The 17443-nt window shown below is 35.8% G+C and overlaps 2 protein-coding genes and 1 pseudogene across 6 annotated transcripts in view; 1 reads left to right on the top strand and 2 right to left on the bottom strand.

Moving 5' to 3' along the window:
• Nucleotides 1-1254: 1254 nt before the first annotated feature.
• On the bottom strand, nucleotides 1255-4700 carry LOC111491424 (annotated as a pseudogene).
• Nucleotides 4701-9198: 4498 nt separating this feature from the next.
• LOC111491032 (probable polyamine transporter At1g31830) lies at nucleotides 9199-14069 on the top strand. Its single transcript, XM_023139759.1, has 2 exons — nucleotides 9199-9690; nucleotides 12195-14069. The coding sequence occupies exons 1-2, from the start codon at nucleotides 9463-9465 to the stop codon at nucleotides 13623-13625; spliced, it is 1659 nt and encodes a 552-aa protein (XP_022995527.1). The 5' UTR covers nucleotides 9199-9462; the 3' UTR covers nucleotides 13626-14069.
• Nucleotides 14070-14511: 442 nt separating this feature from the next.
• LOC111491031 (formin-like protein 14) overlaps nucleotides 14512-17443 on the bottom strand; it is an 11336-nt gene continuing 8404 nt past the window's right edge. For 3 of the 5 annotated variants that reach the window (XM_023139755.1, XM_023139753.1, XM_023139757.1), the window contains 6 exons: nucleotides 17340-17411; nucleotides 17113-17229; nucleotides 16642-16710; nucleotides 16497-16563; nucleotides 15128-15382; nucleotides 14526-15033 (listed from right to left, as the gene is read on the bottom strand). In XM_023139755.1, coding sequence (XP_022995523.1) covers nucleotides 15249-15382; nucleotides 16497-16563; nucleotides 16642-16710; nucleotides 17113-17229; nucleotides 17340-17411 — 459 coding nt within the window. In that variant the 3' untranslated portion in view covers nucleotides 14526-15033; nucleotides 15128-15248. Of the gene's footprint in view, nucleotides 15034-15127; nucleotides 15383-16496; nucleotides 16564-16641; nucleotides 16711-16806; nucleotides 16864-17112; nucleotides 17230-17339; nucleotides 17412-17443 lie in introns of those variants that run through there. The other 2 variants (XM_023139756.1, XM_023139758.1) reach the window with 2 other exon arrangements.

Below are 17443 nucleotides of genomic sequence, written 5' to 3'. Positions count from 1 at the left end.
CTTTTTTTTTTTTTTTTTTTCTATCGAATTTTATCTATTCATTTCACTTTTGACTAAAATATATCCAAATAAAATACCGATTTTTTCTTGTAACTTAAGTAATATCGTAATATTTTGAGAAAGAATAAAGTATAAAAGACTCTATGATAAGACAAAAAGAAAAGAAGAAAAAAAAAACATTATGAAAAAAATATGTATTAATTTTGAAAATAAAGTATATAATTAGGTGAAAATGATGATGAAATTGGGAAGATTAAATCAAAATATATAGTCCCAGTAACAAAATTCTCATGATTAAAAGGAACAAAGTCATGTACATTATAATTTCGTTGCAATTATGACCTCAAACTTTACAAAAAGCAAATGAAATTAGGTACTCGGTGAATTAAAAATAAAGAGTTTGATTAATTAATTAATTTAATTGTTGATATAAATTATTGTTGAGAGTGTATGTTAATTTGAGTATAAATCAATCGATCAACCAAAAAATTAAAAGTTTGAATCTTTATTTTCATTATTATCGAACTAAATAAAATTACGTGTATGTTTTGATAAATAATTGTTTCTATATTAATATTAATTATGCAAATGTTTTTTTTTTTACCATAATAATTCATGAAACATTCTCCCCAAACAAATGAGAATGTTATAATATTTCTTCCACCAACTTATTTTATTATCATTTTAAATGCCACAAACAAATGAAATAAAATAAAATATTGAATTAAACACCTATTTTTAGAATTAAATGACGGATTTAATATATAGGGTACAAAATATAAGTTAACGTTACTCAATAATTGAGTTTAAATCAATAAAATATTTAAGAAATGGAATAGAAAATTTATGAGGATGAAAGTAGAAATAATAATTAAAAAAAAATGTCGTTTAATGGCAGGAACATGTCGGTGGACCTTCCATGCTTTTATTGATGAATAATTTGGTAACTATGGAAAATTATTGGGAATTTGTCGGAATTATTTTCATCATTCTGAACTTAATTTTATGTTGAGATGATATTGGAAATCAATTTGATGGATGAGTATGCCCTACCGATGGCTCAACACACCTCCATATCTAAGTCAAACTAGATCATCTTTCCGGGTCATGAAATCCTTATTTTTATGTACTTTAGAGTTTTCGATTCTCTTGTTAGAATTATGAGATCTCATAACGGTCGGAAGAGGGGAATGAAAACCTCTCACCTAACAAACATGTTTTATAACCTTGAGGAGAAGCATCAAAGAAAAAACTCAAAGAAAAAAATATCTGCTATCGGTAGGTTTGAGTTGTTAAAGGTGTGATACTTAAAATTCTTGAAACCTAGAGAAACAGAAGATTTCCAGACTCTAATTTCATTTATCTTACCGAAAATAATCTCTCCTCACTCACTCTTTCCTTCTCCATTTAATCTCTCATCACACGGGTTAAATGAACATCTCTAGTCTATTCTCAAATAATTTTTGTAGTCGCCCTTGCTTGTGCTCATATTGGACATCGCCATTGATCAGAACACCCAAACCGCAGACACCGGAGAAACTCGAGGAATTGAGACGAGTCTTCTGTGCTCGTTACTCTTCCCATTGACCCTGTGTCTCCGGCTGGCGAGCTGTGGAGGAGGAAGGCAATGTCGAAGTCATTCAGATAAGCATACTATAAGGCAATACATAAAAAAAGGATGAGGTTGTGGATTCGTTACATGGCTGATATCTCCCACAGCCCTTCAGCACAATTCATTGCATGAATCAGCATATTGATATCCAGGATTTTTCAGTCTCTGACGATCATGCTATCACAATCAATCAGGGTTTTCTTCTTATCAATCAGAGATGCATATCTCCCAACCGCCTGCATGTTTGGTAGGGCACAAGTTCACAGTCTGTTCTTCATGCTTTGAAATGAAAGGTGTGGCCAATGAACCCAGTCACTAGCCGAGATAGCCATATTTTCTTACATACACCAAGCAATAGCAGTATTACCCAAAAAGAAGATGGCGACCAATCCACTGATAAAGATGTTTAAATCGACCGAGACCGAGAAATGAAGGTAATGTGATGTTTAAATCGACCTGAGGGTAACAGAGAATGAGTATCACCACTACAATTGACAGACGCAGGCGTTTTCTGCGTACACTCCATGCACTGAGCACTCTAAGTCAACTTATCACGCACTTTAGCACATAGGCGCCTCATTCATGCAAGAGACTTGTTAAGAAAACATCACAGCTAAGTGTCACCATGGTTTTTATCCCAAACTCTGAAAGACACGTATCGGAGAAGAATAAAATCTTAATCCTCCAAGCTAGAGCTAGACAAATCGACTAAAATGATGGAGGCAACAGCTATAGACATGTAGACACGCTGAAACAAGCTAGAGAATTTAAAGTTAAAACAAAGTTCTGCCATTTTGGTGCCTTGGATAGTTAAATTATCCTATCTTTAATTTGGTCTCAAAGTTTTTAAAATTTCAGTTTGTCTTCAAGGTTAAAATATGTTCCTAATTAAAACATCCTTGAACAAAGTAATAGATAGGCCGACTAAGTATGAATAAGAAATATGAACAGGACCAGAAGTACCTGGTGTACACACAGTACCCACTTAAGACAGGTCCAGCGTCATCTTGGCTACAAAGAATCAATACCCCAAGTAAGTTGGCTCACCAAGATATTCAGCAATCTGTTCTAAACGCACATTACATAATTCATGGCTATCAGCATCACGCACTATCCTTGTCTCTTTGTCAAGATCCCTCTCAACTAAACTCCCATAAACGCCCTTGTGCTTTGCATACAGAACAAGAACGGGTCCCCCACGTCTGGGAAGTGCTGTCTCAAGAAGCTCTTGAGAGACCCCTTGAACAAGCTCTCTACTTTCATCAATGGATATATCACAAATGGTGGGTCCAACTACGTCAACTATCTCTCCTTTTTTGAGATAAAACTTTCCTCTCTTGAAATCTTTGCTGATGATCCTAACACGAATGTGACTGGTAAGCCAATACAATCTAGTCCTCTTCTCTTCGTCCCTTTGACCATTTTCACGCTTTTCCTCTACTCGTTCAACTTCTCTTCTCCATCTCTGGCCTTTGATTTCGTCCTGAACTTTCATTTCCTCCAATTTCTTCAGGAACCTTTCCTCTTCTTTGGAACCCAATTCAGCAACATCAGTTGCATGTACTTTAACTTCGTCTCTGTTAGAAAGCTTAAGGACAAGCCATTTGAGATCCAATTTCTCTACAATTTTACCTTTCGAACCTGCATCTCTTCCACCAACAATCCTAACATGCTTCCCAATAGCCAATCCATTGCTTTCTCGATCTCTGTTTTCCTTAACTATACCGCCATCTCTGTTTTCCTTAACTCTTAGCTCCATCTCTGTTTCTCTCGCGCGCTCTCCCGTTATCTTTCTCTTCCTCCTTGTTCGGAGGGCTAGCAGGCACGTCGCCGACAAATCCTAGCCCTTGCTTGTCTGTTCTTCTATTAAATTCCTTAACTTTAACATCCTCCCGGGCATTTCTCCCAATTCCCCGACCCTTCTGCCAGCCATAGCTTTCCATCAAAGCGGAACCAAAACTTTCCACAGGAACGTCCTCAAAATCCTCAAAGCCTCTATCCTCAGGCAGCCTCTTCAGGCCAGCTTTAAATTTCTCCAACATAATAACCTCCAAAGGAGCAGGCCGCGGCGGCTCCTCCGCAGATTTCGACTCATCGGCACTCTTCACATCGTCGACGGACTGCCTGACATTGAGACCGTACGACATCTTGGAATCATCGGGCGCATCTAATCCAGAGGCGGTCTCGAAATTAAGATCAGACTCGTCCGATTGACCAAGCGGAGATTCGAGATTCTTCATTCTCTTCAAAAGCCTCCATTCGTTCTCGATGGCGGGAATAACCACGTTTTTGGATTTACCCCTGGATTCGGACAGGGATTTCGAAGCAGCGAATTGATTAACATACTCTTTGGAATCCCTTAAAACCCCATGATCAAGGGTTTTATCATCGAATCCCTTTGAAGGTCTGACGATATTTGGCTTAGAAGAAGACTTAAAAGGAAGAGAGAATGATAAACTTCATCGCTGAATCTCTCTACTGCTTCGAGTTCGAAATGGCCTAGATTTCGCAAATAGGGCTTCAATCAAGTCACGGTTCTCGACTTGAGCCTACGAAAAACCGAAACGCCGGTTCGGAAATTCAAGTCCCCGATTTATTTATCATGGAAATCTCGGCTAATTTGAAGCAACTTAGAGAAGGACAAAAATCTAAAAATTACAAAAATCAGAAACTAAGCATCTGGTTTGTTGATTCCCATGCCAAAGGCTACCTGAAATGTCAAGGCACTTCAAAGCTATTAGATCAGTTAACCACTGCAATGCCTTTCGTATCAAGATGCTAGAAATGAAAAGCAGATGCCAAGATTGAGAATGTGTTCACTCTTTATAATGAATGATCTCAATGGGTTACCTAAACTGAGTTCCAGAATTTGCCTCTTCCCATGTCGTGCGCGGTGGCTGTTTCTTACATCTTCCCACATCGGGATATGGTTTGTTCTGCTTATATATTGCTCTAAATCAGTCAGATTGAACTTGTTCTTGAACTATTTAAAGGTTACTATAATAGAAGCAATCTAGATACGGGAGAGACCAGAGAAAATGTCGATACAAACCTGCTCATACTCTTTTGGGGAAAAGCAGTATATCATCCACGACTCATGGTTAGGATAAGATTCTTGAAGAAACTCAGCAATTGATCAATCACCACCGGTGAGATCCCACGTCAGTTGGAGAGGGATTAAAACATTCCTTATAAGATTGTGGAAACCTCTCCAACTGCTGTGGGATCTCACAATGGTATCATAGCTAGACATCGGACGATGTGTCAGTGAGGAGGCTGAGCCCCGAAGGGGGTGGACATGAGGCGGTGTGCCAGCAAGGACGTTAGGTCCCGAAGAGGTGGATTGGGGGTACCACATCGGTTGGAGAGTGGAACGAAGTATCCCTTACAAGGGTGTGAAAACCTCTCCCAAACAGACGCATTTTAGAACCGTGAGGCTTACGGCGATCTGTTACATTATCATTAAGAACGTAATGCCACTCTGAGGCTTTCACTTCTAAAAAAATATTAATGCACTGTATCAGCACATATTCCTTAGTAGGCTGCCTGCACCAACTGTGGAATAATTTGAGCATGTAAGCATTCTTTTCACCCCTAAAATGAGAGATGTATAAGACTCCTTCAGGTACTTTTTAAAGCATCCAAACCCATAGCCTGAAAAAAGGTGTTCTTGATCAAAAGATATGGTTTGGCTTATGAAATTATTACAAGACGTGAAAGAAGGATGTTCTTATTGAAACCAATAGATTTGAATAATAGAGAAAAAATCAAGCTCATTTGCAGACCAATCCAAATATATTGTCCTGAGCTCATTGACTGATAAACATTCATAGACTTGAATAATAGAGAAAAATTCAAGGCGTTCTTCAATATAAGAACAATCAAATAAATAATGCAGACAGGTTCTAATTATTTGCGAAGTACAAAAATGAAATCAAGCTCACTCAAGCTCCTATAGGTGACTGAACTAACCAAGAATCTATACAGAAAATGCTCACCTCTAGTAGGATTGCACAATATGTCCAAGTGCTTTTGCCCTGGCTGATGAAATCTTCCGTCTCCTTGCAGAGTTCTAACAAAGACTGCAACTCGCAATTCAAACAATAGAAAATTTAGGCAAACATTATAAATTTAGGCATACGTTAAGAAGCTCCTATGATACCTCTTTCGTGTTCATCCTTAGATCACAAATTACAGACAAGCTTTTGAACACATGTAACCAGAATAGAAACTCTATAACCGAAGCCATGTGAGGAGCTCCGAGAAGTGGAGAATGGAAGCAGATTATGGGAATGCAACTCGAGACTACAACAACCATCGATTTCTAAGACGCACCTGAAGATGAACTCACGTTTACCAAATTCGAAAGGTTCTGAGCTCAGGTCCGAGAAGAATTTGCAAATGTTTCAGCCGATCCCCTTCGCCGGAAGTTGGAAGCCCTACCGTCGTCGCTTTCGCCGCTCCTAATCGAGTGAGTTCGTTTCTTGGCGCGTGTGCCATTTCCCTCCTTTTTTATTTTCTTGGATAAAATATATTTGGGTCTAACTACAAATTTTCAATTTAATTTTTATTCTCAACAAAATTTAGATTTAGTTATGGTTATTTTCTGTCAGAATTAATTTAATAATAATAATTTTTTATGCAATAAAAACTCAACTAAACACGTATTATTTTGTTATAATTTGATTAGTGATGAGGTAAAATTCTAAAAATAATTATAATAATTGACAGAGTAATATTGATTTGTCATTTTAATAAATTAAATAAATATATAAATATCTATTTGTTTCATTATGACGCAATTAATCTCCAACATTAAAAAAAACATAACAGAAATTAAATAAATAATAGCAAAATTATTGTTAATTACATATATTTATATTACATGTATATTTTGAGTGAAAAACAAAAGGGTAATATTGGAAACAAAATCATCCACTCATTTTTAGGCAACATTTGGTACCTTACCGATTTGGCCACATTAAAAAGTTGGGAAGAAGGCATGCGGAGCAGCATAGCAATCGTGCGGTGGAAAGCGAAGGATAGAAGAATCTGCGCCGTTGGTCGGCGGCAGTCAAAAAACAGCCGCTAATTCTTATAATTAAATACTCCGTTTAATATTTTTTTAATTTATCCAGCCAATGAAATGCTCAGCACGTGCGCGGAACGCGTGGGGTTGGATTTTTTAATTATTATTATTTATTTCGTGTCGACTTATTTTTCCTTTCCACTGTGGGTTTATTAAATTTAAAATTCACTCACTGGTCAAGATTTGGCACTTCAAAATATGCTCGTTTATTATTATTATATATACATTAAAAAAACTATATGTATCATATTAAAAAGCAATAATTAAAAAAAAAAAACCCAAAATACCACTTTAAATTTTAATTAATTGTAAAAAAAAGACAATTTGATTCAAAATGAATGTGAATTAAAAATGTTAATTTGATAAGAAATTTGCTTCAAAATCAAATCTAAATTTTTATTTTAATTATTATTATTTAGTTAGTAACTATGTTTATTTCTATGATTAAATGGGGTGAGTTCCCGATTATTTTTTTAGTAATTTAATTATCATTTTATCTATATTTTTAAATTTTAAAAATAATGTATAATTATCAAACCTATATTATTTTTTATTTTTTAAAGACTCAAATAATAAATAATTATGTAGCAATACCTTTAACATATATTGATGACGATGATATTAATAATTATTAAAAAATATTACATTTTTTTTTAATGAAAATGGCTTAAATTTTCAACTTTAATTATACCAAATTAACATAGAAGTCAAATGTTTCAACAAATTTTCAATAAAGGGAATAGCTAAAGGCAAATATTGGCTGCATTGTACCATTTTACCCTCCAATAAATTTTAAAATATATATTAATAATAAATTGGGCATATGTTTCTTGTGTAGTTTATTCCATCTCTTCCCAAAACAGAAAAAATAAAATAATTATATATTATTTTGCAATGCGAAAATAGGGAAAGGAATGTGTACGAAATTTGTGCATCGTTTCCAAATTCCACCACGTGTTAATGCTGGATGCCAATAATTATCTCAAAATATATATACTCAAAATGGACTTTTATGTAAATTCCTTAAAATATATTAAATATTTTAATTTAAAAGATATTTATGTCATAAATGTCCAATTAGTTAATGAATTTCAATTATTTTAAAATTTTGCTTACAAATTATAAATGAAATTAAAAACTAAAAATTCTAATCTTGGAAAATAATTAAATTCACCTTTTTCATAGGTAACTTAATTATTATTTTCATTTGTATAATTCATATTTAAATATAAAATTTTAAATTAATTATTGTAATGTATAAGTTAAAAGAAGTTATTATTGAGCGAAGTGGATATTGACCCAAAAAATAATTGAAAAGAAAAAAATCGAATATGTAACAATTTTATTTTGAAATAATTTAATAAATTTAACAAATTATTTATTATATATTAAAAATTTGTAAGGTTTGAACTGTTAGACGAACACGACTCTCCACAATGGTATGATATTGTCCACTTTGAGCAGCTCTCATGGCTTTGCTATGGGCTTCCCCAAAAGGGGTCATCCCAATGAAGAGTGTATTCTTAGATTATAAACCCATGACATTCCCTAAATTAACCGATGTGGGACTTTCATCATCCAACACCTCCCCTCGAACAAAGCACGCCTCCCCCTAATCACAATGGTATGATATTGTCCACTTTGAGCAGCTCTCATGGCTTTGCTATGGGCTTCCCCAAAAGGGGTCATCCCAATGAAGAGTGTATTCTTAGATTATAAACCCATGACATTCCCTAAATTAACCGATGTGGGACTTATTGTCCACTTTGAGCAGCTCTCATGGCTTTGCTATGGGCTTCCCCAAAAGGGGTCATCCCAATGAAGAGTGTATTCTTAGATTATAAACCCATGACATTCCCTAAATTAACCGATGTGGGACTTTCATCATCCAACACCTCCCCTCGAACAAAGCACGCCTCCCCCTAATCACAATGGTATGATATTGTCCACTTTGAGCAGCTCTCATGGCTTTGCTATGGGCTTCCCCAAAAGGGGTCATCCCAATGAAGAGTGTATTCTTAGATTATAAACCCATGACATTCCCTAAATTAACCGATGTGGGACTTTCATCATCCAACACCTCCCCTCGAACAAAGCACGCCTCCCCCTAATCGAGGCTCGACTCCTTTGGAGTCTTAGTCATTTTTGACTGCCTTCGTACCTTCGAGGAGGCTTGACTCCTTTTGGAGTCCTTTGTTCGACATTTAAGGATTTGTCAATCTATTGACACGGATATTGTCCACTTTGAACAGCTCTCATGGCTTTGCTTTGGGCTTCCCCAAAAGGTCTCATCCCAATCAAGAGTGTATTCTTAGATTATAAACCTATGACCATTCCCTAAATTAACCGACGTGGGACTTTCATCATCCAACATGAACTTCCTTCCATACGGTAAATGAGAAATTAAGTAAAAACGTTAAAATTTGTTAAGCAGACCATAATTGGTTGTATCGTCCAATTGGCCATTTCAGATTCCTATAAACCCAAGCAAACTAATTGCCATACCTCTACAAACTTTTAAATCCACGTTCTTCTTGCTTCTTCATTTCAATCTCTCTCTCTCTCTCTCTAATTCTCAATTTCTCTCTCCTCTGTATTTTTGTGTAAATGATTTGAGTTCAAACCGCGAGGTCAAGTGGATCGAGCGAGGAAATATCTAAACCCTAACCATCTCTGTACTGGAAGTTGAATGAGGAATTAAAGATTCAACAACTTCAACAACTCCTCTGATTATATATTTGAAATAGTTTTACCGAATTTGATGAAGAGAGACGGAGCGGAAAAGGAAGCGCCGATTTCGGCTTTGCCAGTGGATCCGAAACCTGAGAAGGCTGCAACCGCCGCACCGCCAGCGACGGAACTCGGCGAGAAGGAAGTTCAAGCTCAGTCGGCCGCTGCCGCTACTGCTCCGTCTCACTCCGACGGCGCTAAGGAGGAACTCAGCAGTGCAGAGACTGAACTGCCAATCGTCGGCGATTCCGACCGCCAGGTAACAATCGCTACTGAAATCTTGATTTAGAAGTGAAAGAAAAGGAAACCTGCGATTTCTTGTTTTCGTTGCTTCGATTTTGTTTCTGTTCTGTGTTTTTTTTTTTTTTTTTTGTGATTTTGCTTCTTCTTCGCCTTCTTTGAGTTTCAACACCACCGCTATAGAGAGAGAGAGAGAGAGATTGAACCTCTTGGCAGTTAGAATTGAGATTCGGAAACGATTCTCTTTCAGCGCAATAGTTATCGTTTAGGCATATAAAATTGATACCCCTAACTCACGCCCTTCGATTTCGCTACGATTTAAGTAGCTCATGCTTTTGAAGCCTCCTATCTGTTTCAGCCTTTCAAATAATAATAATAATAATAATAATAATAATACTAAATATCTTATCTTATCTTTTTAAAATAACAACATTATTATTTAGCAACTCTAACGTAGAAAATTATTTATTGAACCTGAACTATATTCAAATTGATGAAGAAAAATAAAATAGTTTTGCAAAATAAATTTTAATTTAACCTTCCAATTTCAAACCTCTTAGTATCGATGTTTCAAAAAAAAAAAAAAAAAGTTATGCATAATAAATATTGAAATTAAAATAATTATAATAATGTAGCTCTTAAAAATAAATATTGAATCATTTATTTCAAATTATAGAGAAAATATTCAAACATTCGTGGAAATAAGAAATCAAAATGATTTGTCAAAGAATTTTCATTTTGTTCACTTAGACGATGGAAAGGTGACCTTGAAATTGATATCCAAATTCAGGAATCGACAAAAACCAGTGGATAGAACTTAGCTACATGGTTTGAAAAGTAAAAGAGATACCAATCGTTTCTGACTTCCGGTTGTTGCCGTTGTTCTGTTTTTTTGGTTTTTTTTTTTACTAAACTCACTGATAGAGAAATTTAGAATATTTCCTTCCATTTACATCCACAAGTGAAATATTTTAATTTTAGAATATCAAACCTTTTTTTATTTTACTACGACAAGTACGGCACAAGCACCTTAACATCTAGAATATTATATGTAATTTAATAATTATATTTATAAAAATATAGTAGCTAAGTAAATTTGGAATCAACTAAGATAATTAGTAGTGAGAATATTCCATAATATATATAATGTTCAATTAATATAGATGTGACATTAAGGGTCTCAAATCTAACACTAAAGTTTAAGAAGTCCTAAAGAGGAGACAAAATAAAATGATAAAGTTATAAAGTTTATTTTGGATAGGCATTTCATAGTTGTCTTTTTAATATTTCATTCATTTTTTTTTTTTTTTGTATATTATTATTATTAATGGCCTAACAACTTATTACGTGGTAAGATAATAAAATTTAAAAATTCAAAGTTATTGTTTGAGATGTATAAATATTTTATAAGGTTCACAAACTTATATAGATAATTTTTTTTTTTAAATTTATAAAGAAAAATAAATCCTTATATTTCCAATAAACTAATAAGTTAAATAGAGGTATATGTAATAGTAAGATTATTTTTCTATCTTATTTAAATTCACTATTTGTAAAGGGAAAGAAAAATCTTCGTTGAGGAAGAAAGAAGCGATGGGCCCATTCTTCATAAAATTAAAATGGGCCCATTTTCTGACCCCGAATAAGGGGTTTATAATTCCAGTCTGTACGTCTACGTGGCCACTGGGGCCCACAATTTTGTCAAAAGTGGAACACCTTCCCAATGCAAACCCACGAATCAAATATTCGTCGTTTCAATATTGGCACACACGATTTTTTTTTTTATTTTTTACCAAAAACGAATAAAATATATACTAACTTTTTAGAAAAATATTAAATGGTAGAATTTCCTCCTCCTCCTTCTTCTTCTTCTGTAAGTTAATGTTAGATTCTGAAACACCATACTGATTTGAGGGCTTTTCGGCGGTAGTTTTCTCCGTTTGTTCGACGGCGGAGGTGCTATTGCAGTAATGCATCCTTCGACGCTGGCGATTGATTTTTCTTGATGGTTTGTTCTTTCTTCTACTTGATTTTGATTCTCCTTTTGTTCGTTTGTTCTTGCATATTTCAGTTTTACGATCCTGAAGATTTTTCTCCAAGATTACGTTTATTTTTATTTTAATATCTCGATTTTTGGTTTTCTGAATTGTTTGTTCTTCTTTCTTTTTCTTTCAGCTTAATATTTAATTTCGAATCTTATTTTGTGTTTTGTTCGTCTTTTTTGGGACTCTCGTTTCATTTGTAATGTGAAAACAGTGTCTAGGTGTAGTTCTGTCATATTTGATTAATGCGAATCATGAGTTTGATGCGTCTTTGGAGACGTTAATCAAGGAATTACTTGCTATGGCAAGATGTAAGATGTCGATTGGTACTTACTGGATTTACGAAACTGAAAGTGTTTATGAACTGATAGGAATTAAGTGACCGAGAGTAGTGTGTTCTTTGTTTCTGTGTTCGAATTGTAACGTGAGAGATGAATTCGAACCTTCTTAGTCATAATGTTACTTCGTGACTTGTGTGCAGAAATTTGGTACTTCGCCAGCCAGACAAGTTTCTGTTGCAATGGGAGAGTTAAATCGTGCAGAGTATGTGTCGGTTGGCGAATCGCCTTCTTCTCCGGTCAATAATGCAAAGAAAGTTTCAGTGTTACCACTTGTGTTTCTCATCTTCTATGAGGTCTCAGGGGGTCCGTTTGGAGTTGAGGACAGTGTTGGGGCAGCTGGTCCTCTGTTAGCTCTTCTCGGGTTCTTGGTGTTTCCACTTATATGGAGTATTCCTGAAGCATTGGTTACTGCTGAGATGGGGACTATGTTCCCTGAAAATGGTGGTTATGTTGTTTGGGTTTCTTCTGCATTGGGTCCGTTTTGGGGGTTCCAGCAGGGTTGGATGAAATGGCTTAGTGGAGTTATTGATAATGCTCTATATCCTGTTTTGTTTCTCGATTACTTGAAGTCAGAGATCCCAGCTCTTGGTGGTGGTCTTCCAAAAGTCGCTGCGGCTTTGGCTTTGACAGTGGTTCTCACTTACATGAACTATAGAGGATTGACAATTGTTGGTTGGGTTGCTGTAATCCTTGGAGTTTTCTCAATCCTTCCTTTTGCAGTTATGGGACTTATATCTATTCCCAAGCTAAGACCAAGTAGATGGCTTGTGGTGAACCTAAAGGATGTTGACTGGAATCTGTACTGGAACACTCTTTTCTGGAATTTGAATTATTGGGATTCTATTAGCACATTGGCTGGAGAAGTGGAAAACCCAAACAAAACACTCCCCAAAGCACTGTTTTATGCTTTGATTTTGGTTGTTCTGGGGTACTTTTTTCCTCTTTTAAGTGGGACCGGAGCCATTCCGCTTAATCGTGACTTGTGGACAGATGGCTACTTCTCTGATGTTGCTAAAATTATTGGTGGGGCTTGGTTGAGTTGGTGGATCACAGGTGCTGCTGCCATATCGAATATGGGAATGTTCGTGGCTGAGATGAGCAGTGATTCTTTTCAACTTCTTGGTATGGCAGAACGCGGAATGCTGCCAGAGTTCTTTGGGAAACGGTCTCGTCATGGGACACCATTGATTGGGATACTATTCTCAGCCTCAGGTGTTGTTTTGCTTTCATGGTTGAGCTTCCAAGAAATCATAGCAGTAGAGAACTTCTTGTACTGCTTTGGAATGATTCTGGAATTCTTAGCCTTTATCATGCTAAGGATTAAACATCCAGCTGCATCTCGGCCTTTCAAGATTCCTGTGGGAACCGTTGGATCAATCCTGATGTGTATCCCTCCTACAATATTAATATGCGTAGTGTTGGCCCTTTCTGTGGTAAAAGTGATGATTGTGAGTCTAGCTGCTGTGGCAGTTGGCTTGTTGTTGCACCCCGGTCTCAGGTATGTTGAAAAGAAGAGATGGCTTAAATTCTCTGTGAGCGCTGACCTCCCTGATCTCCATTTTGCCAACTGAGACCGCCCCGACACCTTGGTATATTAACAGGAATTCACTTGTCACTCAGTTTCAAAGACAGGATAACTCGTTCTGAGATGATTGCAATGTGTTGGAGTTCTATATCTATACCAATTGATGCAATGGCAGACCAAAGATCTTGTAAGTTCATTCTGTTTTGATCTGTGCTCAAGTTGTAGTCTAATCATTGTTATCACCCTAGTTTTAGAATGGTGACGAACAGGAAAACAAAAAAGAAGCAAAATCTTAGTTGTTCAAGTAAGCGTCAATAGTAGCACTGCTTGTTCATGTTTTAATCCCACGATTCCACTGTCCTCAAAATATTCAATTAAGATGCCTTCAGCTCACACATCTCTTCCTCTCACGAGAAGAGTAGGACAATGCTATCTGTTTGAAATAAATTAGCAGAAGATTGAATATATGCATTCTTTAAACATTGCGATACGAATTCTCCTTTCTGATTGTCTTGTAAGTTCATGTGAAGAACAATATTGAAATTTGAAATGGTACAGCCGGGTGTAAAACGAAAGGTGGTTGAATTGTGAAAAGAAATCGGTGAATTTGAAAGAAGTTTGACCCTACATGTCCAAATCAATCATATTTATCCATATACCAGTATATTCTCATGTAATAGTCTAAACCCATCGCTAATAGATATTGTCTTTTTTGGATTTTTCTTTTCAGGCTTCTCTTAAGATTTTAAAAAGCGTTTGCTATGAAGAAATTTTCACAAAGGAATGCTTCATTCTGACAAGAATGGGATCTCACAATTTCATTTTTTCTGGACTAAAATTTTGATTTGTCTTCAAATATTTCAAGCACCAACACCAAAAACATGAAATCTATTACATATTTGAATTTGAAAGACAGCTCGACAATGCCTTGAATGAGACTATCTAATAAATTCAAGTTGACAAAAGGGAGTTTATTTATTTATTTTATCATATTATTATTTTTTTTCTCTCTCAAGGTCCCAATGGTTGCTTTTTTTCTAAAGGTCAAAAAGGTTGTTTTTCTCTCTTTCTGTTTCCTTGAGGGGAGTCATTGACACGCACTTCCGTGGAATACTGTGTCTTCATACTGAAATTAATGATGTTCAAGATGGAAGTGTTGTCCTTGACAAGAAAACTTTGCACCAATTTCTTTACAGTATATGTGCAGCAAAACGCACCATGAGTCAAACTGAACTACCAACCTGTAATCCAATAATATCGAAAGCGAGAGGAATTTATCCATGATATTTACCTGTACAAAGATCTACATATTTTTCTTTGAGGAGTTCTGTTACCGTAATGACAGTGTCGAGTTCAGATTGGCAAACTGCAACCACTCCCCGAGTCGGATCACGGTATATTTACAAAACAATATCAATGAAAGAAATGGTAATGCAGGAAGGCGAAGAGCCAACCTGGAAACAAACAAAATCGTCGTATGTTCAGCTGTAAAGATCATAAAACAGATAAAATCTAAGTTCGCGTCGTGCCATTTGCCATTTAGCTTACCTTCGATGGAAGTCAGTGATTCACACATCTGATATTTACATTTGCACATCGTCAGGCGTTTGACTTAATTAACCAATGAGGCTGATCTGGCACTACCTTCTACCAAAAACATAAGATGGTCTCACTTTGCTTTTACAAAACTTCTTTCTTTCATGGCTTCCTTCTCTATTTTTTTCTTTTCAGCATCAGCCTGCCTTACATTTTCTTCGCGTGACTTCTTGAACATCTTAACAAAAACTATCAATATTTGAGTCACTGCAAAGAAAAGACCAACAAATTCATTAGCATATGTTCAACACAAATTTTCCAAAATGTAGGAAACATTAAGACAATCTTAATCCAGGAACTATTAAAGGAGCTGCTTTCTCACGTTCAAAAGGCCCCAATTCAAGTCGCCAATAATAATTATTGAGAACAGGAACTTATTGTCCATCTACTGTGGTTACCTCAACCTTGCTGCAAATTTAAGCCGAACCCACCCACACAATTTACTACTTTTCTTATAAGTCTCAACACGACTGAATCAGGTTTCATTTCAATCCAACTAAAAGTTTATCTTTACTTACAAAATAGAACAGAAACAGTAGTGTTGCCTGATAAAGCTTTTCCCAGGCCATAAGCACAGACCATGCAAACTCCACCATCAGAACTTATCAAGTCCATCTCAATATCCTCCTCCTCCTACCTTGGACTGATTTTGCACATAAGAAAGGCAATTGGCAACTTAAATTCATTGTCCTCACATCAAACATTTTTACGACTATTTTTCGCTTGCGTCCAATACATGTTCAAACATACCACGTTGATTACTAATCATTGGCAGGCCACTCCAGGATGGCCATTTGGGCACCTATGTAACTACTTTAACAGGAATCAAGACAACAGCCTGATTGAACACTCATCTTTGGATACTCATTAATGCTCTGCACTTTCAATCCAGTAGAGACGTTCTATTTTCAAATAGTAGGCAATTTTCAAGGACATTAAAGAAAAGTTTAAGAACTCATTAACTACCAAAGGTTGTTCTCTTGTGGTTAAGGGTTGTATGATAGTACTTCTGAGGCTTATTTTGGTTGGATACTGTGAATCTTGGTCAAGTGGTGTAATTGAAGATTTTAAGTCACAATTACTTGTGGCTAGTTTGCACTTCTATTCCAATTGATATAGTAGAATAAGGGATGATTTGCCTCAAATCAAGATGAATTGAACCGATTTTACGCCTACCGGGCTAGGTTTCTAGTATGAATCTCTTGAATTTCCACGTGAAGTTCATTTTTATCTCATCAACTTGGAATTTCCATGTGAAATCTTTTTCTCATTTTACCCCTTGCTTAAAGATTGTGCATCTGAAATATAAAATTCACAAGACCTTGCTCAAAGGGGCACCGAGCTGGATCCTCGCCAAAGTACTGGGATAATGAATCAGCGTTTCTCCCCTGCATAATGAAAGATCACTTTTAGAGGAGGGAAGCAGAACACTTTCTGGAGTGAAAATTTTATTGAAAATGGCTCACCACTACAGAATATAAGGAGATGAGTGTCCTTACTTCAGCTTCAGCAGTATCAAGAAAATTCTTCAGAACCTGAAAGGGGTAACTTGTCAAAAACACAAGCTATATTGATAACGAAAGAAAGATCATTAAACTAATATGAAAAGAATGTTAAATTGAGGAAAATACCTAGCAGTCCCTAATTCCTACAACTACCACTAAGTTCAGGATAAAAAGATATACACGCTGATACAGAAGAAATTATAATTTATGTCAATGTTCAGGATCTAAAGCAGATTTAACTACTTCTAATGAGAAGATAGGTGTTGATGGAAAGAGTTGGAGGACAAGTTTCTTAAAGGGCTAACGATTTCAAGATCGATATAAACGTCTGCAGATGAATGATTTCAAGTTTATTAGACTCATGAAGATATGTGTTGAAAGAAAGTAACCAGATTCCTAGCAGGAACCAGATGAATGTTAAATTTCACACACCTTCTGGAAACCAATAGAGATAGCACCGTCATTTTCAGAAGCAGTTAGCTCTTGCTCCACCTTTTCAAGACCTTTACTCACAGCTTGCATTTCTTCAGCCAATGCTTTCAATTGAATCTAGTTTTACAAAATTCAATTACATTTGATAGGAGGAGCAACCGAATGGAAATCTTATCCATAGATTCTTCATATTTCCAGGGCTAGAAAATTACAGCGCAATAACATACCTTAGAGGCAGCTTCTAAATGAACAAGGTTCTTGTCAAAATCAAGTAACTCTGGCATTTTCTCTGCAAGGAGCTTTTTTTTTTTTTTGGGGGGGGGGGGGGTAA

This window comes from Cucurbita maxima, unplaced genomic scaffold (assembly GCF_002738345.1).
Source record: "Cucurbita maxima cultivar Rimu unplaced genomic scaffold, Cmax_1.0 Cma_Scf00016, whole genome shotgun sequence".
NCBI lineage: Eukaryota > Viridiplantae > Streptophyta > Magnoliopsida > Cucurbitales > Cucurbitaceae > Cucurbita > Cucurbita maxima.
This window is presented reverse-complemented; position numbering and strand designations above follow the sequence as displayed.